The sequence below is a fragment of the Carassius carassius genome, chromosome 9 (assembly GCF_963082965.1).
Source record: "Carassius carassius chromosome 9, fCarCar2.1, whole genome shotgun sequence".
Lineage (NCBI taxonomy): Eukaryota > Metazoa > Chordata > Actinopteri > Cypriniformes > Cyprinidae > Carassius > Carassius carassius.
Window position 1 is genome coordinate 24,866,641 of NC_081763.1, and position 25,625 is coordinate 24,892,265.

Consider the following 25,625-nt stretch of genomic DNA (forward strand, 5'->3'; position numbering starts at 1 on the left):
AACAGGATATTATATAAATATGTACAATATACCCTGATCATCCTGTTCAAAAAAGTATGTTTGTCTATTCTTGTGACTGATAAAAACGTGAAAACAAGAAATATGAAGTCACTTTTGATTTCATATTTTAAACAAATGTATTATGATACATAAACATACTATATGAGTATGATTTGAACTTAGTGTATGCTGCATTTTCAAGGAAATAAATAAATCAATTGCATGTGTCTTACATAAACAGTGTCATATTGGGGAGCAGAACCTGTAGACCGTTATATCAGGCGTCATATTGCACAGCTGAAAGGACACTATTATTGCACAAGTATTCACAATCTGAAATATGCTGCAGCGCAATATCTAGAAACAATAACAGATATTTGTGAAGAAGCAACAGAAACAGTTTTGCAGAAATCCCATCCTTCTGTCATATTATCATGAGCAATGATGCCTTGAAGGTGTATTGATTTGGTCATAGTGCGTATCTGATTGAAAAATATCCTGTAAACGGATTACAGTTGAAGTCTCATCTCTTGGGAAATATATTCCAATATATTTCTGCCCATGTGCAAAATGTGATGCAAAAATAAAATACCATCTGACCATGAAGGCCTCATTCTGAATAATTTACCAGGTTAATATTCTAGATTTGTGCGTGTGTGTATCAGGTGCAGCATTAGTAACACACATGAAGAGATCTTTGCAGGAATGTAGGTGGTGAAAGAAACGGTGCACATTCTCTCTCTCTCTCTCTCTCTCTCTCTTCCAGTGAAGTGTGAGCCTTTACCACACTGTGGAGGAGGAGCCTTCATATGAGGGGAAGTGAGGGAGGGAATGCATAGAGAAAAAGACAAGCAGAATTAAAGGAGATGAGGGCTGTTCAAGTACTGTTACATTCTGCAAGCACCACTAGCTTGACTGGACACCAGAAGCTTCTTAATATTACAATGAACCTAAATCGTGAATATACAGTCATTGCTCATCCCATAAACTGGTAAGTAAAAGCAACTGATTGAAATTCTCATACTATCATCAAATTCTAGGTTGTTATGTTGGTTCTCTGGCATTTGCAGTTTATACAGATTGACATCTCAAGAATGACGTTTAATATGTATTTCTATTTCTATGATGACCTTGGATGACTTATCTTTATTTATCTTAATACATCTTTAGACTGCAAAATGCATTTATATCATGCATATTTTACATGTGATGCATCTATAACGTTGTTTCTTTCTTTAATGTGTCTGCACACTCCATTTAGTATGGTTTATTTAGAATATTTATACATGCTGTATTTTGCATGCTTCATTTATAAAATTGTATTTTTATGCATTTGTTAGAATGAATCTCTTTTGAAATCTTAGTCCAGAAGGATGCAGTTAATGTGCTGCGATGCTTTTATTTGGTTCAAGAGAAAGTTTTCATGAAAGTTAGAATTTTAAATGGCAAATGAGTTTGAAAGAGGGTTAGAGATACATGTGGTGCTGTGTGAGGAGGTTCAGCGTGCCATTTGTCAAGTGACAAACGGATGCACTCCGTGACTGTAACCAAAGGGATCGGTTTAACAACCCTGCTTCTTGAAGGACACTTCATGTTATATTGACTGGCAGCTAGTTAGCTGGCTTCAAATGAAAGACAGTCAAGTGTGTTTACAAAAGGAATTGTTCAAAGAAGCCAAGGCAAAGACAGCCACAAAAGCGAAAACATTTGTCCTGCCAGCACTGATTAAGTGGTGTCTCTGTCTCTTCAAGCGTTAACACATATGCTTGTGTATTATAAATCTATAAATAACCATTCCCTGAACTTATTTCTACAAAAGAGTCTGTACTGTCTGATCAGTAAGGCTGTAGAATAATTCACCAAACGGCAATTCAGTGACAAAAAGAGAGGCTTTCGCTTTCAGCTATACTGTTCAGAAATAAATGATTGCTTTTCAGAACAAATCATCTCTAAAAAATGCTCAGTTATTTTTTCAACCCAATCTTAGGTCTGAGCCTGACCTCTGACCTCTCACAGACCTCTAAAACTATACTTCTGTGTGTGACTTTTAATTTCCAACCTATTTTTGGTTCATTTTAATTCAGCAATAGTAATTTTTTTCATAATAATTGAGTTAAATAAATGACCAAGAATGTTGGGTCAAACATTTAACACAACCCACTGGGCTAAAACAAATGCGCAAGGTTTGTCCATATCTGACCCAGCGCTAGGTTGCCAAAATAACCCAAAATGGGTTATTTTAACCTAGAGTGCTATATTTAATACACATCAACAAACCACTGTAATTTGTTTAAAAGAAGCATCTGTTAAAATGTCTCTTTCTTCCTTTTTTTCTCCTTTTTCTCTCCTCTCCTTCTGTCCCTTTCCAATTTCCTCTTTACCCTCAATTACCTATAAAATCATTGCAGAAGCAAGAAAATAACCGGATGAGTTATAAAATATGAATTAGTCCAGAAGAGCGTTACCTCTCAGAATAAACTGCTTCCTTTTCATTTACCACTATAAAGAGCTTGCTAAATAATGAGTCACACTCTGTTCCTGATAGAAAGAAAAAAAGTCTCAGCAATATCATCTGATTGTGCATGCGGTTTAGATTGTGGCATCAAACGAAATAATTAATAAATGTAATGAAATTGTTTTAGAAGAGGGACAGAAGATCAGCATTTTAATTATATCATGATGACAGCAAATTATAGCCTAATAGGACATGTCCACATTTCAGAGGATAAGTCACCTATATTCTGCATACTCCTTTTTTTATTGTCACCTGGTTATATCACACTTTTAGCATGCACTTCGTCAGCCTATTAGGGAGCACGGCTCTACATTTGCTAGCCCAATTGCCTGAAAGCTCTTGTTTTTCCTCACTTAACAAATGCTCTTTGAAAAGCCTTTGCGATTTCAGATTTGCATTGTTTATCTAGATGTCACCTATTGCATTTTTTACGTATTAAATATCATGTTTAAAGAGTTTATATGATTATATCGTTTATATTTTATTAAATATTTTATTAATTGTAATTATTAAAATAATTTCTTCATCACTATTATTGGTTTGTAATGTTAGTGGTGTTTTCTAGTAGAATATCTAAATATCTTTGAAACAAGAACAAGAACTATATTGAATATGCTAAGACTTCACAGAGAATATGTCAAGGAATTAAGATTTTCTTCACCCCAATTTTTTCTTATCCCATGTCATTTTTTTTCTTCAGGATTTAAATCTACCAAAATGTTATAAATAAAATGAAATCAACATATATTGTCTGAAAACAAGTCTTATTTCACATAATTTTTCTTCTCAAATAAATGTATCCTGTTTGTGAATCACATGTGACTAGAAATGAACTATAGTTTGAAATGGAAATAATCTCCATTAAAAGTAAAATCAATCAAAAACATTTAGGCTGCTATAAAAATTTTATTATCTTGGAAGATGTTTACATTCCCTATAAAGCCTTGTATCATTAAATCTGTCTGCTTGTTAATGTAAAAAATAAACAGTGAGTTTTTTTTCTTCTTCTTCCTATAGCCTGATCAATATTTGAAGTGGAGAAATCAATGCTGACGGTTTCTGAGCAACACCTACTGCGAAACATTGAGAGATTAACTGCTGGTAGGCAACTGCATTTCTTCTCATTTAGCAGGTTAAACCAACAACAGAATGCTTATATAATCCAATGCATTGCACTCTATTCAGTCAATAATATCATGACACATTGATTCATCTATAAACAACTCTCCAAGATCTCTGATGAATACAAAGTAAATTAGTTTATTTTCATTTAGATTATTCTCAACCAATTGGAGACATGCTCTTTATATATTGACAAGACAGGGTTTTTTTCTTTTTTCCTTTTGCCCTTGGGGAGGTTATGATAGCTTTCTGAAATTGATTTTAGTCTTGCCTCCATCTCATTCTTCAATCCTCTTTGTACTTGCACCAGCTTTCATGATCTTTTGTAATCACAATATTCTTTCTTCTTGTTCATCTTGAGTCTGATCCTCCTGATATTTGCTCTCAGTGCAGGTCTAGCTATATGGCTTTTTAAAAGAGCTTTTATGTCTCATCATGTTGCGATTCAGATTCTGAAAAGATATGTGAGATCTGTAACCATGCACTTTACATCAAATCCTCACATTATTTTGTGAGACGAAAGTCCTTTGTGATTCTAGGCACAACTATACCAGTGTCTTATCATTTATGGCCTTTTGCAGGGCTCTGGAACTTCACATCTTAAAATGTCAGATCACGAGGACCTGAATAAAGCCATGGGACACTGGAACTCTTCTGAGAGCTACCAGCTCAACCCAGCCAGTGTCATTGTGTCTGTGGTCTTCTCGCTCATCTTCCTCCTGGGGACCATTGGGAATAGTCTGGTACTGGCTGTGCTGCTCAGAAGTGGGCAGGTTGGGTACAACACCACCAATCTGTTCATCCTCAACCTCAGCGTAGCTGATTTCTTCTTCATCATCTTCTGTGTGCCTTTCCAAGCAACCATCTACTCCCTGGAGGGTTGGGTTTTCGGGTCCTTTATGTGCAAGGTGGTTCACTTCTTCATCAACCTCACCATGTATGCTAGCAGTTTCACCCTGGCTGCTGTGTCTGTGGATAGGTGGGTTTCTTCAGGTTTAGAATCTTTTTTTTAATTTTAGAAAAACCCTCTTAAAACACTTTTCACACTGTTTTCCATGTGTATATTGTATATATGCATACATCATAAAATTGTCATTGTATTAATTATTTTTCAATCTCAGTGATGTTTTGTGTTTAATGGCATTTTGTGATGGAGGTGCATGGTGGTGGAGGATATTACATTTATGTATGTATGTATGTTTGTGTGTATGTATATATTTATTTAATTATTATTATTGTTTTTATTTTATTTTTACATTTTTTGAAATAAAACGGTCAATTCCTTTGTCTTTTAAAGGCTATCATAGCTAACATTTTATGAATCATGATAAACACAATTAATATTTTCACACTTTGTGCATAATAGTTTGGAATTAACACAATAATATTCTGTTCTCAGGTGATATTTAATCTTATTTATTTTTCTTTGTTTTTGTCACATCTCATATTTCATCTTCACTGTTTTCAGATTTGATAAACAAGTACACTAACTTCTGAAGGAAGGGCCAAATGTATTAGGTGCAAAAATATCCCAATGCAGATAATGTGACAAGTATAGTTACAATAGTTACAGTATAGTTATACTATACAGTATAGTTACAGTTAGGTTTTTAATGTGATATTCAATTCAATATAACAATTAGAGTTAAATTAAAATCTATTCGTTTTAATAAATGTCGTCAACCACCGGGACATAAAATTTAAAGATCTTTAACGACAAACAGGGCATGCTGATTATACATAATATTAATCCTGTCAGAACTTCACTCTATGCATAACATCACGAAATTGATCGCCTGAACACAATGAAGTCTTGCAAATTGCATTGGCAAAGGTTGTCGTTTAACTGCAAAAATGTCAGTGGACTTGTCACCACAGACCCATTTCATTAATAAAACAACTCCAAAAACCTGCAGCCCATTATTCCTGTCTTCACAATGAACAAGTGAAAACAGAAACTTCAGTAGCACCCACACGTATCCACTTACTGGTGTGTTAGCTAAAATGATGCAACATTAAGGTCGAACTAAAGCACCAGTGATGAGTGGGACTTGTGAGCTGACCCGGAGACAGCTGAATGGGAGAGCCAGCCAGCCTTTTGCTGAAATAATGCCATAAATGTAACAAGGCCACCTATACGCCCCAGCATAATATGTTACTCTCACCCTGAGCAACAGACCCACTGCCCTCCATCCACCCTGAAATTGTTTACCTTTAGAAAAAAAAATGGTTAATTTGACGGTTTCCTGCACTGTGAAAAATGGTCCAGGGCTCAGCAGAGGCAGAAAACAACAAGACACAGTCATCTTATGCACTAAAACACACTGGCTATATTGATCACATGGCGTTTCAGTCAAACTCAATTTCAGAAAGCACCACTCAGCTTCTGATGAACATTTCCTGTGGTTCTTTTTTGATTGGTGGGTTTCTTCTTTTGCAGGTATCTGGCCATCCGTTACCCCCTGCGCTCCAGAGAATTGAGAACGCCATGTAACGCTGTAGTTGCGATGGTGGTCATCTGGGGCCTGTCGCTTGTTTTCGCCGGGCCTTATTTGAGTTACTATGACCTCATTGATTTTGAAAACAGCAATGTGTGCGTGCCAGGGTGGGAAGAGCATAACCGGAAGGTTCTGGACACCTGCACCTTTGTTTTTGGCTATGTTATTCCTGTGCTCATTGTGAGCCTGTCCTACACACGCACCATCAAGTACCTGTGGACCGCGGTGGATCCCCTCGATGGGATGTCGGAGTCGAAGCGAGCCAAGCGCAAGGTCACCAAGATGATCATCATAGTCACAGTGCTATTTTGCATCTGCTGGCTACCATACCACGTGGTCATTTTGTGCTACCTCTATGGAGATTTTCCCTTCAATCAGACCACCTACGCCTTCAGGCTGCTGTCCCACTGCATGGCCTACGCCAACTCTTGCCTCAACCCTATCGTTTACGCCCTGGTGTCCAAACACTTTCGCAAGGGCTTCAAGAAGGTCTTCAGCTGCATCCTCAGCAAAAAGGGACGAAATAAGGTGCATGTGGTCCATGTGGCCAACACCGCCCCTGGCTTCGAAGCAGGATCCACTGAAGTGTCTCAAATGAATGAAGAGAACGCCAGACAGAACCAGAACGAAATGGTCAACCGCCCACTAGCAGAGCCGCAGGATGCCACTATGACTATAACGTTACCCTTCCAGAATCAGCCGTGAAAATAAAGCACACAGCTAATGCTGCCTTACAGAAGCCTTATTAAAAAAAACTCAAACAAAGCCGGAGGATTTCAGCAGCTTTGATTGACATCACCACAGGTCTGCATTGACTGAATGAGCACAGAGGAGTCCGTAGTTATTTATGATTCAAATCGCTGAGCACATTGAAAACGTACATTCAGTTTGACTCTCGCACTTGCATCTTTGTGTTTTGCTTAGTTGTTTTGGTTCCAATGCTAAATTATGTCTTATTTACGATCTCCTCTTTCTTTTTTCAGTAGCACTGTCGGTTTGTTTTCTATTGATGTGTCACCCTCTGAGCATGTTTCAATTTAATGCTGTGTTGACTATTCTCCTGTGAAAATTTGTTACCAATTATTGTGCGTAACACACTTTAATATCTGAAAAGCCCTTTGTCTTTATGTGAGCAAAGCTGTGATTTCCTACTGTGCTTGAAGCTTTGAAGAGGACTCTTTGATTATGCTCCTCAGCTTCGCTTAACAAGTTCTTAAAAAAAAATGCTTATGTTAAGTACTGTACGTTCTTGCTTTTACATCCGTTTCTAAGCTCTGATATTCCCTGCTGTTTTAGAAAGTCTTGAAATTATTTAAATGGTAAGTTTTATAGAAAATTCCTACATTGCAAAAGCCCTAAAAACAGGGTTATACAGAAAATCTCAGATTACAGACAACCAACAGTTTGCTACATTTGGTTCTTGAAGGAATATACTGGATTCACTACAAATTAAGCTCAATCAACAGCAATGGTGATACCTCTTCTTAAAAAAAAGCTAAATCTGGGTTACAGTGAGGTGCCTACAGTTGAAGTAAATGGAGCCAATAATGGGGACATAAATGTTAAAATAAATGTCAATAGTACAGCCACAAGACAATTTCTGTATGACTGTGAGGAAATGCTTACTAACCTTTTCTGAGTAAAGTTATATCCACTTTTACAAAATGACATCTAAAACCCTAAAACAAATGTAAAATGAGAACAAAAATGAACCAAAAAAAGGTTACTTTATAGTTCAGATAACACAAATGTTTTAAACGAATAGTTAATGTAACACTTATGTAAAGTTCTTAATGTAACATTTGAGCTGTTAAAGCCTCAAAAATTGGCCCCATTCACTTTGTTTTGAAATGTCTCGCCTAAAAAGAGATAGAAAAAAAAAAAAAGATATGACATAATTATTTTGTAATAATTATTTTTTATTTTATAATGAAAACAAATGCTGCAGATTAGCCAAACTGCAGATTAGCCAAACTTGTAGAACTTGGAATATTTCTTTATCTGTCTTCAGTTCATTCATTATGTATAATGTACTGTAGCTATATAGCAAGTGCTATGTTGGAAGTTTTGAATTGGATGTTGACAGTGAATTTCAATAAAAAACGCACTGATATTCTTCTTGGACCAGTCTTATATTTTAATATATGCAAATGAATGACACCCCCAGTGTGTTTAGCAATAGTAACCTTGAACCACTCTTTAGGGGATTTTCCGTTCTAGATCAAAACTGTATTTTCCCCTGAAGGCTCAATAACAGAGCTGCAGCATTAAGTGAAAATTAAAGTTTAATGTCTTCCATTTAAAACAACTTGAAGGAATGGGGAAAGTACTGACGCATACAACATAAAGACAATCAGTAGATGCACTTCTGAAGTTATTACAAGAGAAAACAAGGTGAAAACAAATAATTAAATTTTGTTTTTTAGCTTTTAGAGGCAATCTTTAAAATCACCCTCCATGTTATTCAAGACACACTTTTTAAACTTCATAAATTATAATGTTTCAGCCCTTGGAGAAGCTAAGTACTTTGGTAAACATTACAATCAGTCATTATTTTCTACCAGATGCACTGAGTTTATGTTTATTAATCATAGACATGGGCTATTTATTCGTATTACACTCTTTACTTTTTGAAAAAATTCTAAAACACTGCATATAAATATGGAACAAACCTGTCATGAAAATTTTAAAAGCTTCAGTATTACAACATGCACTCATCAGTAATGCAACATTAAGAAAATGAAGCCTCATTTGGCTTGTTCTGCATATTAGTCGTTGACAGCAAATTCGAAAGCATCCGTGCACAATTAAGTATCCGCTGCCATTTCTGCATATTTACAGCAGTTCGGTCATCCAAGGATATTTATTGAAGCTCTCACTGGTATTACAGATCATTCATCATTCAGAAAACATTTCCTAATGTTTGACGTGATCTGAACATATGAATGTAATTTTTCTTTGATCTCACAGAAAATAAAGAATTTTCATCTTCACTCCGAGATGGATTTTTGCTAGTTAAGAGATCACAGGGAGCTTAATACAGCAACCTGATAGTTTTGGTATATTCCTCTCCACTGCTGCCTGAGAAAACACAAATAAATATACACTCTCTAATAACTTTGCATATTTAATCAATCTACATCATGTCGTGACATGATTTGTGCTGGGTCTATATAAAAAATAGACCTTTTCTGAAATGTACATCAAAAGGAACACTTAACCTTTAGTAACCATTTAAATATTTCTCCCTAGATACTGAACAGTGTGAAAAAAAATCACATCAGTATTCCTCATAAATTAGTTACATCTGCTGCGAATTTCAGTTTCATTGATTGCGGCTTATTTAACAGTGACATATATATAGAATTCTGCTGTAGACTTGATAATTGAGATGGTTCATGAATTCTGCTGTAGACTTGATAATTGAGATGGTTCATGAACTTTAGATTGGGTAGATGCCAGATTTAATGAAATGTGATGTGAATGAAAATGAGGCTCTGAGGGATGGTTTGTCCTATTGATTGTACGGTGCTAATATCTTATAAACAATTAGTTCTGATCCTCATATTTGATTAGCTGAGAGAAGTCAAGAGTGCTGAATACAGTCCAATAACACTAGTTATTTTCACTGTCAGTGTGCATTAGTGGTGGGTCTGTGCACTGTCTGTGCATCTGCAGGTTACGTGGCTACTCCAATAGATGGCAACAAGTTTATGAGTGACTGAGCAACTTAAGGAGTGAACCATTTGAACCATCCATTCAAATACACTGATTCATACAGTGACTGTAATAATGAGTGAGTCATTGAATCATTCGCTCAACCAATTCATTTAAAATCATAGATTCATTCAAGAATTAAATAACTATGACTCAGTGATGGAATCATTCACACAACCGATTAATTTAAAAACACAGATTCGTTTAGGAACAAATTAACTATGAGTCAGTCAAGGAATGATTCACTCAACAGATTTTTAAAAAAACAAAAAAACAATTCAGAAACAAAATATCTATGAGTCAGTCATGAAGTCACTCACTCAAAAAATTTATTTAAAAACAAAGATGATTTTGGAACTAAATAACTATGTGTCAATCATGGAATCATTCACTCAACAGATTCATTTCAAAATGCAGGTTCATTTAAGAATGTAACAGCTGCTTTGTGATGTTTGGTTTTTATTCTACTTTGACCTTGTTTGGAATTCCCATTATCACAGAAAATAATCATTTCAAAACGAATTAACTGGCAGTGTTGCATCTAAATTCATCTATATCAAATTATTGTTTATCAAACTATTATGTATAGCAAAACTCAAAATCATGCAGCTCTGTCTGTCCCTCACAGCCTCTATTTCACTCATATCAATTAAACATGACGTCAAACCTCACTATGGTCCATCGTTTTCCACAGTCATGTGATCAAGAAACCACTGAAGTCATTTGCATATTTGACTCAAGGGGCACTTAGTCCAGATTCTTAATTAGACAGCCAAGCCTGACATAGCTTTTTCATTCAAGTGTAATTATTTGCTGAAGACATCTCAATAGCAAGATTTCAGGGACATAAGCAGCTGCTCAATTAGCACAATAAGAGTTAGTTAGGAATGATTTGAACTAAAACAATTTTGTGGGTGCATGTGGACGTGTGGGTGTTAAGTCGAGAGTAAATTACCCTGTGCTCTTCCTGCCACTCTGAAATCAATAACAACAGCTCAGCTGAATCCTTCTGGAGACCGTAATCCATCACACCATAGCAAATGCAATAAACATGTTGCCATGAACACCCAATAAAACATGTGATTTAGGCGATTGCTTCTGTTAGGGCCACTTCTGTGGATCAGATTATCATGAAAAGGAGCTGAATATCTGGCTCTTTTGCCCATCTTCAGGTGCTTAACCACATTTCCTGAAATGGATGGATAATAACTACTGTGGAAGATTGCTATTTGTATCTAGGGACAGGGTGACAGAGCTAGGATCTCATTTAGAAAACTCTTAAATCCAGAAAATGAAGAGATTTTTCAACCTCCATCATAAAGATCCAACCCTACATAATGATACCACTTTTAATATTTAATCATTTTAATATTGTTCCTCTAATTTGCACCCCTTGATACATGATTAAATAAAACCCGCTCTATTCTGCATCTGAAATTACCTCGTTTCTTTCACTCTGTCCATTATAATGTAGCTGAAAGGAGAGCTGGAGGATAACATGAGTTCACAACAGGTCACAGGTTTTATCTACAGCACTTTTATTTAAGTGTTTCAACATTTCTCCCTATTTGGTCATTTAAGGTGATTGACTATTTAACTGAATAGCACTAATGTAATAATATCACATGTGCTTTACTGCTGGTGGGTCAATTTATGTATTTCTCTAATTAAAATGCCATTATATGTTCTCTGCTATATACATCAGTTTTTATTTTTGGAGAATGGAGGAAGATTCCCATGAAATTGCAGTTTTTCAGTGGTTTGTTCTTAATAACTTCAACCAAAGTCCTACGAGCCATTCAAATCCTCCGCATGATATCAATTGCATGCGGGTGTGAAATGTCAGACTCTTATCAAAAGCACCCCAAAATGCCAGAACGCGTTCTTCTGACCCAGATTCAGAGTAGAGTCTGCTAAAGTGTGCCGTGACAAAGTAGTGCAGCTTCTGGCATCATCTGTTGCTCTATCAGCGGCTGTCAGGCATGCCTATTCCACCCATTCCCACTCTCTAATGAAGCATAGCCCGTGGGAGCATGGCAGGGCTTTTGTCACAGATTCAAGGCAGCAGAATGTGTCTCAACAATCAGACAATCGATTCAGGACCGTGGGTGTGCATAAGCGATAAAGAGTCTATTGAAATATAACCCACTTTAAGTAATGTCTTTTCTGAGTTCAGCTGTTCAGAAGATGTGATTTTGCTGGCGAAGGAGCCTGATTATTATTAATAGGGCTGACAATGTCAAACATAATAAATTGAAATCTTTATTTGTTACTGATTGCAATTATATATTAATATCTGCTAAGAAAACTCAAAGTAATCCAAAGACACGTGACATTTTCCATAATAGCAACAACTTTTTTTGTGAAGGTCTTGAGAAATGTCCTTCCTTTTTTTTATCACCATGCTATTAAGTTCACTCTAAAAGTGCATTCTCCATTCATGTCATATCAGAATTGGCATGAGACTGCAAGACTATGACCGCTCACAGAAATTGCAATTACAATTTGTAAACACTGAATTTTCTGAGAGTTCTGACTTGTACCACTGTCAGGTAGCAACACTAATAAAGGAATGGCATACAATACAATTTATTGTAGGTTGTGACAGACCCAAATCATCACTATTGCATTGTTGAATTTTCCCAGTTGCCTAATATTGTAATGTAGTGATTACTTTAATTTCTGGCGCTATGGCATTTCTGCGCTGTGACGGAGATGTTAGCACGTCTCTAATAAGACCAGTCACAAACATGATCCCTGCACGATCTAATCTATAGCGTCTTATTAACTCACTGTCATCCATTTTCTGCAACACATTTCTTCTGCCTCTTCGTCTTTCTGCCATTTCCTCCTCTGCTAAAGAAACTCTTATGCCTCTTAAAAGTCCTCGTCTGTGCTCCTAACAAGTTTGACCTTAAGACCTCTTTTAAGAGTTAAGATGCTTTCTGAATTACTTTTTTCTTTACTAGGATTTTTTCTTTAATTTTAAGAGTTAACGCCCACATTTCTAAGAATTTTCTTAGAACTTTGTCACTAGGAGCTACTTTTTGCATTAAGATTCTTTATGAATACTGGCCCTGATTTATACTATCGAGAACTATCCAAAATAAGGGCTGCTTAAACAAAGCAATCAAAAACAATAACAACAAAAAACAACAACATATGGACTACTGACTATAATTAATTTGCACCATTCCTGCTCTTTGGTACAGGTGCTTTTTCATACCTGCATAACTGAAACCCTGAACTCAAATAAAATGAGACCACAAAGTTAATAATAAGTATAAGCTCAGAAAATCAGACAAAGGGCAACTTTTTCAAAGCACTTTATGTCCTAAAACATAAGGCTAACAGTTTGAAACAGATACAAACTAAATAATTCTAAAATGATTCATTCATTAAGAATTACACTGCTAAGATGATTACACTGAAAAACATTATCGAATCTGTAAAACTGTGAATTTTATCAAATATTTTCTAAGGCCATGTCATGTGTGATTTTAGAGAAGGCTAATCTGATTGATTTATGGCACTTGTCATCTCTGTGAGATCTCACATGTAAACCTCCTGTGTGCTCTATATGTGTGTTGGCTTTGAAAAACTCCCCGTTTCATGGTTCTATTGTTCTCACCAAACGAGTCTTTCACACCTCCGCCAGGTATGACACATTATCCGCATTATTCTTTTATCATTATTCTATAGTTTTTATTCCACCTTTATTAGCCTTTATTGTGGTTTTTCAGGCCTTACAAAGACACAAAGCTGCAATCTCGCTTTAATCTCAGTATGCATTTAGCCCTTATTTATCAAAAGTCTTACTATAAAAATACAACAAAACCTTTTCTTACGACCTTACATGAATTATTGTGACAGAAGTGCATTATGAAGAAGAAATGCACCTGCTGAGTTTTAGTAGCATTAGAGCTAATGTTAGCATCAAGCTACATCAGACAATTTATGAAATAGCATTAGAGCTAATGTTAGCATCAAGCTACATCAGACAATTTATGAAATTATTAGTACACTTTTACCCAAAACTCACTTTAAACCCCGATCGAGTGTTTGTAATAACCTCCTTTAGCGATCAGGGGTGGAATTTGGTCGTTTACTCGATTTTTTTTTTTTATATAAAAACGCCCCAGATCTCATGAAAATCTCATACCAAGCTTTACTATCGTAATCACGGGTTTATTATTCGGATATTTCGTGTGTACAGAGGTGTATCACTGTTGTTTTGGCCAGATAACTACCAGGAAGTGTCAACAGGAAGCATGTGACACGGTCTGACGCTGTCCGGTTTTGGGACTGTCTGATTGACAAGCCGAAGCAGTGTTGCCAGATTGGAAATGCCCAAGTATCGTACCAGAAGTTCAAAATTATCGTATTTGGTAGAAAATTATCATACACGAGTCAAAAGATTTATTTATCTATTCTAAACCAACAACATTTTGACACGACCTGCAAATTACCACAATAGATAACAAGGCGTATTGTTGGACGGAAGCAGTGAGACAAAATACTATCCCATTATTTGCAGTGACTGTCTGCGTCGTGGCGCATATTAAAACATATTTAAATGATTTTTAAAACAATTTAGCTAGTTTCTGCGTTGTGCAGTTAACTCCACATCTGAGCCGCTGTCATTGGAAGACTGCGTGTTGCCAGATGTTGAAGGGGTTCTTTCTGTCATGGACCGCAACTAGTTCAGGGCACCCTCCTGCAATCTTAACACACTCTGAGGTGCACACGAATGCATTTAGAGTGTCTGTAATGAGCCGGTTTCGTGTATGAGTAAAGAAGCCCTATGACTGCAACTACCATCATTTAAATTTTCATAAAATTCTGAAATTATCGTACATTACGGGAATTATTTCATTATTGATCGTACATCGTACAGAGGTAAAAATTATCGTACAAATACGATAATTATCGTACGTCTTGCAACACTGAGCCGAAGGAACAATCAGAGTTTGTCTGACACAGAGAAACGAGCTCTGAGGAGCAAACAGACAGAGACAGCGCTGGGAGAGGCTTTTTATCACCAGATCGCGTAAATCAGTGGAAAATGATTTACAATGGAAATGATTCTTTCTGAAGAAATATGAAGTAAACATGACAGATATGCATCTTTGGTCTATAAATCCTTATTGACGCTGTTCAGTGAGTCTATGTGAACACAAATAAACCGCTGCTGACGTGACTAAATATGAATGAGTGGTGAACTTCTATTCAAAATGTGGCATAATACGGATTTATTATTTTGCACTCCTGACATAAATTACTAAATAACTGTCACTGCAACAATGTTTTATCAAACCATTGGTCAAATATCGAAGCTAGAGTCTTTAAACTTTCAATTGATGCACAGTTTGTCCAGATCAAGTAAGAGAGTGATGTTTAACGTGCTGTGAAAGTGAAACAATAATAAACTGGGCTGTCGGCGATGCTTGCAAGCACAGGGGATAAAAGAAATTAGCCAAATGCAGCTGAGAATGTACTATTCTCAAAGGGTGGCAATCCACAAGACTCTATACAAATTTGCAAGGAATGTATATATCCTTTCCATTTCTTCATGTTTTATTCATCAGCAATTTCAACATTTGTTAAAATCACATCTGTGCAAATCGGTCTGGACAGGAAAATCTCTTTTTTTAAAGCCTGACTTTGCTCTATAAATTTCCTGCTGCATAATCAATGCTGTAAAGAAAGTCCTATCATGTCTGTCTTCATTATTTATTTCAATAATTAATGACTAGTCTAGTTCTTTAGCTTGATAGCCTTCCTGATAATGTTCGGGGTTCAGACACACTCTCTCTGTTTAAATCTAGATTAAAAACGCATCGCTTTCGCCAAGCATTCGAATAATGTATCTCTTAAATTGTGAGTGTAGTTGCATCTGCATTTTTATTCTTTAGCTTGGGTTAAACTAATTTTACTTTGTTGGATCAGCAGCTATGCTAATGATGTCTCTATTTTGTTTCTATGTTTTGCCACGGGATTTACATCCCGTGGTAACTAGGATTTACACAAGCTCCAGTCTGGATCCAGAACACCTGAGAAGAGATGATGCTGACCCTCAGAGGACCCCAGATGATGCTAACCCTGAATTAACAAACAGAACTAACAATTATTGCTACATGTGTGACTGCATCATATAATTACTATTAATTAATAATATTGATAGTTCATCATCTAGCTGACTACGTCTTGTATTATTATTATTATTTTTATTTTTCTAAAATCCTGTCAAACGTGCACAAACTACTAGCTACTACTAAATATTGTAGAAACATAATTTTCTATAAAGTTGCTTTGTAACGATTTGTATTGTAAAAAGCGCTATACAAATAAACTTGAATTGAATTGAATTGAATCATGCCCTGTACCACTTTCCACAATTCTTTGAGAGCAATAGTCAGTCCACCATTTTTTTCCTGCATGCTGATCTACCACATTTACTACAGATATTGTATGGATCAACAATTTTCACAATCCTCCACCTCTTGAACAAAATTGTGCAGGTCTTAGGAGAGAGGAAAGTAGATGGCTTAACTCTTCAGTTGCTCATACACTCATTTATCCAATGCTATTCCCATGATAACACGTTCTGTGATGTAAACAAAATCCACTTCTAAAGGGTTGATATTTTTGCATTGTTGATGAGCAATCAATAATGGAAGAGTGAGTATTCAAAAACAAAAAGTGCACCACCAAATGGAATTGAAAAAATAATTGTTTTCAAACCAGTTTCCCAAACAAAAAATGAATGTGATCGTGACTTCATTTATTGCTTCAATGGTACTTTTGTTCTTTCTGTTCTTTTTTCATATATTTTTTTTCTTCACATCAAAACTGCAGAAAGCTACAAAAGGAGTTGAAAAATATTCAAAATATTCCACTTTTCTTTCTGTCACTAGCTTTTTTTCTTTTTTCACAAATACTTGTTATTCCTTCCACAACAGCAAACACACAAAAAGAAATGTAAAAATAAATTATCTTTCCTTCATCCTATACAATTATTTCATATAGAATGCAAGTTATTACCAAATTCCATTTATTAACATTCAAGGTTATGCAGCACAAGCTCAAGCAGCAAGACCTTCGACAGAATGTACTGTACTGGAATGAACATTAGAAATGAATATTCAGTATAGAAATTGTGATTTCTATGATTTCAATGGGGATGATGCATTGTAAAAATGTAGAGGAAAAACTCAAGGATCTATGAAATTTAAGAACATTCTGACCTAGGTATCCATTAACCATTATACATCTCAGATAAGAATTTTCAGCTGTGCTCTCGGAAATCCAATTCACTGTATTCCCCCTTTATTTAAAACTTATCCCGCTCTTTCTACATCTGCAAAATGGACCATATTCCACATCTGTAAAACTCTCCATCTGAGCTCTCTCTAGTGTGCAGATGCCCATATCATGAGGCTGTGAAATCACTTGCCAACCTTGTGCAAACCGAACTCATGTGATTAAAAGATGAACTTGTAACTTTCGCAGAAAAGTAGCCGAAAGGGCATACTATCAATAAACATTAGTTTACACAAAGCAAACTCAACCAAAATGAATTATGTTGGCTTTTGAACTGAACGCTGATAACATGCTGGAAGGTCTCCCTCCTCTTTAGCCCAGAGGACACAGCGTCCGTGATTTCCAACAAGAATGTCAAATTTGGACTCGTCTGACCATAAAACACTATTCCACTTTGAAATAGTCCATTTTAAATGAGCCTTGGCCCACAGGACACGACGGCGCTTCTGGACCATGTTCACATATGGCTTCCTTTTTGCATGATAGAGCTTTAGTTGGCATCTGCTGATGGCACGGCGGATTGTGTTTACCGACAGTGGTTTCTGAAAGTATTCCTGGGCCCATTTAGTAATGTCATTGACACAATCATGCCGATGAGTGATGCAGTGTCGTCTGAGAGCCCGAAGACCACGGGCATCCAATAAAGGTCTCCGGCCTTGTCCCTTACGCACAGAGATTTCTCCAGTTTCTCTGAATCTTTTGATGATGTTATGCACTGTAGATGATGAGATTTGCAAAGCCTTTGCAATTTGACATTGAGGAACATTGTTTTTAAAGTTTTCCACAATTTTTTTACGCAGTCTTTCACAGATTGGAGAGCCTCTGCCCATCTTTACTTCTGAGAGACTCTGCTTCTCTAAGACAAAGCTTTTATAGCTAATCATGTTACAGACCTGATATCAATTAACTTAATTAATCACTAGATGTTCTCCCAGCTGAATCTTTTCAAAACTGCTTGCTTTTTTAGCCATTTGTTGCCCCCGTGCCAACTTTTTTGAGACCTGTAGCAGGCATTAAATTTTAAATGAGCTAATTAAGTGTAAAAGTGTAAAATTTCTCGGTTTAAACATTTGCTACGTTATCTATGTTCTATTGTGAATAAAATATTGGCTCATGTGATTTGAAATTCCTTTAGTTTTCATTTTATTAAAATTTAAAAAACGTCCCAACTTTTCCGGAATTCGGGTTGTACATTGCTAATTACAATAATACTTTAGTTCATGGACCAGTTCCCACTATTAACTAGTTGCTTATTAGCATGCATATTGGCTGTTTAATACTAATAATAAAGCACATTTTAATCAAACCCCATACCTAACAACTAACTAACTATTATTAATGCATAGATGAAGAACAAATTTATTGTGAATCATTCCATCCCCACCAAAAGCAATAAGCTCTGGAAGTTTAATTTCCAAAGACATCAAACCTTTACTCTTGGCTCTGTATCCAAAGAGAAAAGCATGTCTAAGCAAAGGTGCATTGCATACTCATTATGAAATCTGTGTAGCCTTTCTGTGTAGGTGTGAAGGAAAACCTGTTTCCCAGTGATGCTTCTCTTTGAACAGTTTAGATGATAAGCAGTAAGATCATAGATGAGATTCTCATGGGAAATATATTTCTCTAATTATTTGTTGAAATAATGGAGGCTGTATTTTGCTCATGCTTTGGACACCTGCCACTTGACACATTCTGTGCATTTTAAATAATGAACAACACTCCAATTAAATGGAGGCAAATTGGTTTGTGCTGATCCTAAATTAAAAACTATATTTTAAATAAACCTGACTATGGAAATGCACATTTAGAAATATGTTTGGGTAGATTCAAAACCAGGGCTTAAAGACATTGAAGTATGTGTATACCTCACTTTTTTTTAAGATTTACATCTGTTTCTTAATTTGCAATAATAATAACAACAACTATAATTGCAAGCAAAGTAGGTCTGTGGTTAATTTCTTTTTTCTTTTTTTAAGACCAGTTGACCACACTTCCCACACTCTGTTTGTTCCTAGCAAACTTAAGAACAACAAGTCAAAATAAATAGTGTACTTTTGCTTGGATGGTTTAATTATGGAGACACACAGGCTGACACAGAACAGAATGAGCAGTTCAGTGATGAGGGCTCTAGATTGATTATTTCACCTTAGAGAGCTGCTGAGGATATTGGAGAACTGCTTAATAAATAATCGACAACAATAAAGCAGCACCACCAATATAACATTCTTCCCTCTACCTGGTAATGAAACTTGGGTTAAAACACTTTCAGTTAGATTTTTTAATGCAGTCTCATTTGTTGAAAAATTGAATAATGTATCCATGCTTTTCAATGTAATATATTCTTTAATCCATTAACTCCAGACTATTGACTAAATTCTTCACTTTGTGTGATTCAATTAGTAGTGACTATATGTTATACTGCATATATTAAAAATGCAAGTAGTTCTATTTTATCTGGGGCTAATATTGGGGAGTGGAACTTCTCATTGTAAAGATGTTATGCATTTTTGAAGATTCCATAAACTTTAATAAAGGAATTTTGTGCAGAATTATACTGTTCAATATTAAAGGTAGTCTATTAAAACTGCCCATCCGATGTACTACAAAAAAGTGACGAAAGTGAAAAGTTAAAGTGACATGACATACAGCCAAGTATGGTGACCCATACTCAGAATTCAAAAGAGCTGTTCAATGTCCAAAATAACCCATATTTATGGACAGCAGAGTTCTCAACAAATCTATTCTTGTAAACCAGTCCTTAAAATTATGAACTATGCAACACATTTTCCAACCCAAAACCCTCCGAAATCAAACAAAAAACAGCAATAAATTCCCATAGTTATAATAAAAACATTTAATGCATTAAACTTGTTACCACAAATATGCTATGAATGCTAATTATGTTTCTCTAAATTCTGGATGACAGCCAGAAGTGGTATTAAATATTACGAATACCTGCAATGCCAGACATATCTGAACATACAACAGCAATTCAAATTTTCTCGTACATTCCATGTGATTCTGGCAGTAAACATTCACAAAACCTTGGTCAGATAAACAATGTTTTGTTTTCATCCTAAATTGCCCACCAGTTTTAAACAGAACATGACAGACACTAACAAAGTCACAAGGACTTGAACTCACCAGATAAAAAGTCTGCGGGTCCAAAGGGAATGGGGTTCATTTTAATTATGATTGTTCAGGCGGTTACCAATGAAAAACAGATGCAGATGGCATTAAAGGAGAGTAGGCCTACTGCACTTGTGTCAGCTGCTGGACAAGTCCTTCACAATTTTATTTGTCAATTCAGTCTTCCTCCTCTCTCAGCATTAGGTCACTTATTTGCTTAAATATAAGTTTGCTAATAGATTTGTTAATGTACTTAGTTTCCTTTAGCTTGTCATTGCTTTCACTCATGTCACCAGCGTATGTATACATAAACAAATTTTCTGTCAATCAGAATGAATCAGAATTTGGTTAAATTTTAAATTATATGTAGCCTACCCTAAACTTCGCAATCCTATTCCCATATTCGGTTGTAAAACATTAGCGCATTTGCAGACTGGTCAGCACGTTCAAAACCAGAGAAAACTTGCGCCGTGGGCATAACTGCTGCCAGAAAATCTGTATTAGAATTTAAGTAGTAGGATAATTCAGATTCCCCACTGACCATTTCGTACAACGTAAACAAGCATACACTTGTGCACCACAGCACTGCGCATGTGAACTACCGTTTAAATGCGCCCGAGAAACTAGTCGGCTAAAATGTTCCTCTTGGACAGATTAATGCTGCCTTGACATGCTATCGGATATTCCCTAATTCCCATTTATGAAGTAGTGATTGAACTTGTCACATTTAGTGCTTCGTTGTCGGAAAGAATAAAATGTAGCATCACACTGGTTGACAGGCAACCAGAAACGATTCTGGAATTTCACATTTCAAACACATGCTTTTTTCACTGTTTATTAACATACAATATGCTTCAAATGATTGTTCCTATATAGCAAATAATTATGTACTATAGCAAAAATACAAGGTGGTGTAGTTGCTGTGGAAATAAATAATAAAGTGTAGCATTGACAGCAGCGATCATGCCCTATACATTTTTAAAGTTTATGGACACCCAACCCGGATACTCGAGTAGGCTATCAAAATTATCTATGAGTTTTCCAGTAGTAAGTACTTCTGTCGTAATAGGCTATAATAGCTACAACCGCTGTGTACGTCCAATTTCTGATTAGGAAATTTACAATAATTCCAATCTGATTAAACAGATTATTTTGTGAAAATTGGACCATGAGGCACAGAGTGTAACCTATAAACAGAAAAAGGTATGAATTCATAAATATTAATAAAATAGATGTGCCAACAGATTAATATATTTATTTATTGCACTTTTTGATGCACCCTTCTTTTAAGCACAACACACACTGCTGAAGAATAAGCATATTTCAAGCAGATTTAACTGTAAAAATTGGTGTCATAGGGTGACACAGAGTAACATAATTAAATACGCATCCAAAGACTTGCAAAAGTTTCTTCAAATTACATGGGCTTCCAGATCAGTCTTGCACACTGACGTGAGAGTTTGATTTGAGAGCTCTCACTGCATTCCACTGTCGGGGGACAGAACTGTCACCTGCTCTCTAGATGTCATCTTTAATACATCAGCTCTTCAACATAACAGAACAATTATATTACAGATTTACACACTTCATGAAGTGCCTTTTAAAATAGTCACCCAAATGTCATTTTCTGGATCTGCTGTATTCACATCAGTCTGCTCAAAATCTGCACATTCATATATGAAAGTTAAAACACAAGGTTGTGTTTAAAGGAGAATTTCTGAAATACAAAGAAATTATAGTTATGCTCATGCTCAAATGAGATTTGAGATGTGGTGGGACTGAAATGAATTCATACTTGCTCTATTAATGCTACATTACCACTTATACAGTTTAACATTTTGCACACTATTCCAAAACTAAACTCAATAAAGAATATCTTTCAGTGGTACTCTTTTTGGAGAAGCTGTCAATCCATATATTAAGTTAGCTTTGCTTGGATGTTCTGAACCTATATTAGCATTAACACATTCTCAGCAATTCTCAGTCTCTTTATGTTTGGCTTGGTGGTAGCTAAAAGGGTGAATTTGATGGATAATGTCCCCTTTACCACCTAGTTTCAATTAATGGTTGGCTGAAATGGTTTCTTCCCTCAGGCTCAAAAAAAATTGTTTTCCTAAGATCAATGCTTCTAAAAAATTTATAAAATCTGGGGCCCCTTCCTTAAGAGTTGAAATTTGTTTTTCACTCAATTTTTAATGTCTTCTTCAGCTGGCACATGACATGTAATCTTCTTCTTCTTGCATCATGACAGATTGCAGACTTCATTGAGTGCATTGAGTTTGTAGATAGTGTGTCAATGGTCCATTTGAGAGATAGGTGGTTTCTTTTCTTTTTTTAAAGTAAAGTATATTTTTTATGTACAATATTATGTACAGGTTCCAAGAAGGCGGCATGTGTGAGGCGTGTGTGAAAAGCCTGTGTTGTCGTGCTCTGTTTTAGTTTTTTAGCGTAAAGGAGATCAAATATTGTGTTTTAAGGCTGTTTTAAAGTTTGTGTTGGTCCTACATTTCCATTATAATTCCATCTCAAATCTACTCTTAAAATGTGTTCATATCCTCCACTGCTGTGGATCCCCATGGATGACAGACCTTCTATCTCTGACAAGGGAAGAGTTGAATCTGTGCTGTATTTTTGTATTTTCCCAAGGGCTGTGACTTTTCTGGAGCCGGTTGGTGGAGGTACTATTATGAGGATTAAGATGTATGAGATGTGCATCGTCTTTCAGGTGCTTTTCATTCAGAGTTGAACCCTGAGGTTTGCGGTGCCTGTGGGCCTGTGGAAACAGAAAGTTGTCTCCTTATGTGATGTCCATCTGCAGTGACGGTTTGACAGCCGGTGCAGCGAGGAGAAACAGTTTTTTTATTTTATTTTGCTATTAATTTCTGGCAATATCCATCCTAATCCAGGCTCAGCGCAGCTTCAAACTCCTGATGAGTTCAAGTTTAGTAATGGCTTGCGTTTTTGTCATCTGAACGTCCGGAGTCTGGTGAATAAAATTAACCTAATAAGAAGATAGGCTGATTCAACGAGCTCTTGACATAATTCTTCTCTCGCAAACATGGTCTTGGACTCCATGAAATACATAGAGGGATATAATGTTTTTAGATCGGTCTGCACATAAAAAGGTGGCGGAATTGCAGTTTATGTTAAGTCTAAGTCCTGATATCATCATTGTCGGATGCACTTCACTAACTGATTTTCTCCATAACTGGACTAAATCAGAGACGATTTTACTCTGGGACTTAAACTGGGACTGGTTTTCTCAAATATCTGATCTTTTCAAAAGTATCTGCGACTCTTTTTGTTTGGAGCAATTTATAAATTTACCCACACAATTAAATAACAAAGATCCAACTAAATCCATGCTACTTGATGTAATTTTAACTAATGCTCCTCAGCATTAGCTAGATTTTCTGCAGTGGGTGTATTTTGTAATGATGTTAGGGATCATTGTCCTGTGGTTTGTGTGAGAAATTGCAGGATCCCAAAGGGTAAACCTTGTTTTATTTCTAAATGTCAATTTAAATATTTAAATGAGCAAGCTTTTTTTGCAAGATATTTATAATAGTGATTTATACAGTGTCTCACAGAAACCTGATGTTGATTTTGCCTGGGAGTATTTTAAAAGCACTTTTTAAAAGAAACCTTTTTTAAAACATGCACCTTTTAAAATATTTAGAGTGAGAAATAGAGATAATCCCTGGTTTAATGACTCTATATTTCACAAAAAAGATATTGCATGGGCTAAATCAAAGAAAACTAATAATCATATGGACTGGATTAATTACAGAACAATAAGAAATAATTGTACACAATTTGTAAAAAAGCTCTAAATGTGATTATTATTTAAATATGATAAATTAGAATATTAATGATCCATCTAATTTCTGGAAACTGACCAAATCAGTTTCTGGTCAAAAAACCTCTACCAATCTACCTGATCATTTGAAAATAAATTAGAGCATAATTAAAGATAGAGAGAATATAGTAAATTATTTAATTAGCCACTTTATTTCTGTGGGAGTATAACCCACAACTAAACGTGGAAGTTACTTCATGTTGTACCACTGTTTCGTTTTACTCCCATTTTAGCTACACAAGTTCATAAAGTGCTATCAAATTTGGATATTAAAAAATCATCAGGGTCTGATAAAATAGAACCTTATTTTTTTTAAATGTATACCTTAAACTTATAACAGAGCCCATCACTTGTATTTTTAACTTAAGTTCCCTTTCAGTCGGTCACTCTCGACGCCACGTTGGTGACCGACGAATATGGGATATCGCTTCGGTTGACCAATCTACTTCGAGTGTAAACAGTTTTCTCCCTCTCTGTGTCCCAGGAGGGCACGGAGAGTTGCGGACAGCCAAGCTCCGGACCTCACTCATCCTCCTCCTTCGCCAGATGGCAGCAGCGGGCGGTTCGAGAGCGTCAACAAAGGCCCTACTCACGCACCCTCTGCCAACCCGTGGAACCCTGCTCACAAGCCGCCCGAGTTCGGTCCATGTGTTCCACCTCGCTGCCCCACTGTGGGTACGGCTGTGGTTCCGCTGGTCCCGCTTGTACGGTTTTTAAGCGCCTGGTCAGCGATACCCAGGCCATCTTGCTGGCTTCTGCGAACCATCAGCCTCGGCTATGCGATTCAGATCGCCCGGCATCCCCCCAAGCTCTGCGGTGTCAGCTTCACTACAGTGAAAGCGTCTGATGCCCCTGTCCTGCGGGAAGAGATCGCAGTCCTCCTGGCGAAGGACGCTATAGAGCCGGTCCCTCCAGCCGATATGAGGACGGGGTTTTACAGCCCGTACTTCATTGTACCCAAGAAAGGCGGTGGGTTATGACCGATCTTGGATCTGCGAGTTTTGAATCGGGCCCTCCATCGGCTACCGTTCAAAATGTTGACACAGAAACGCATTTTCGGGTGCGTCCGTCCCCAAGATTGGTTTGCAGCGATCGACCTGAAGGACGTGTACTTTCATGTGTCCATCCTTCCGCTCCACAGACCTTTTCTGCGGTTTGCGTTCAAAGAACTGGCATGTTAGTACAAGGTCCTGCCCTGCGGGCTGTCCCGGTCTCCCCATGTCTTCACGAAAGTCACGGAGGCAGCTCTCGTTCCTCTCAGAGAGCAGGGTGTTCGCATTCTCGACTACTTAGACGATTGGTTGATACTAGCACAGTCTCGAGATCAGTTGTGCGAGCACAGGGATGTGGTGCTCTGGCACCTGAGCCGGTTGGGCCTTCAGGTCAGCTCGGAAAAGAGCAAACTCTCGCCGTGGCAGAGGATCTCTTTTCTCGATATGGAGTTGGATTCAGTCGAACAGAC

The 25,625-nt window shown here is 36.6% G+C and overlaps 1 protein-coding gene across 1 annotated transcript; it reads left to right on the forward strand.

Annotated features, from left to right (window-relative positions):
• Positions 1 to 798: 798 nt before the first annotated feature.
• galr2b (galanin receptor 2b) lies at positions 799 to 8,000 on the forward strand. Its single transcript, XM_059557332.1, has 4 exons — positions 799 to 991; positions 3,533 to 3,616; positions 4,219 to 4,616; positions 6,078 to 8,000. The coding sequence occupies exons 3-4, from the start codon at positions 4,243 to 4,245 to the stop codon at positions 6,838 to 6,840; spliced, it is 1,137 nt and encodes a 378-aa protein (XP_059413315.1). The 5' UTR covers positions 799 to 991; positions 3,533 to 3,616; positions 4,219 to 4,242; the 3' UTR covers positions 6,841 to 8,000.
• Positions 8,001 to 25,625: the final 17,625 nt, after the last annotated feature.

What these genes read in the sequence shown, in the direction of transcription:
- galr2b (XM_059557332.1), top strand. Translation starts at nt 4,243, where the DNA reads ATGTCAGATCACGAGGACCTGAATAAAGCCATGGGACACTGGAACTCT. An exon ending in GCTGCTGTGTCTGTGGATAG is followed by an intron (nt 4,617 to 6,077) that starts GTGGGTTTCTTC and finishes CTTCTTTTGCAG; the next exon opens with GTATCTGGCCATCCGTTACC.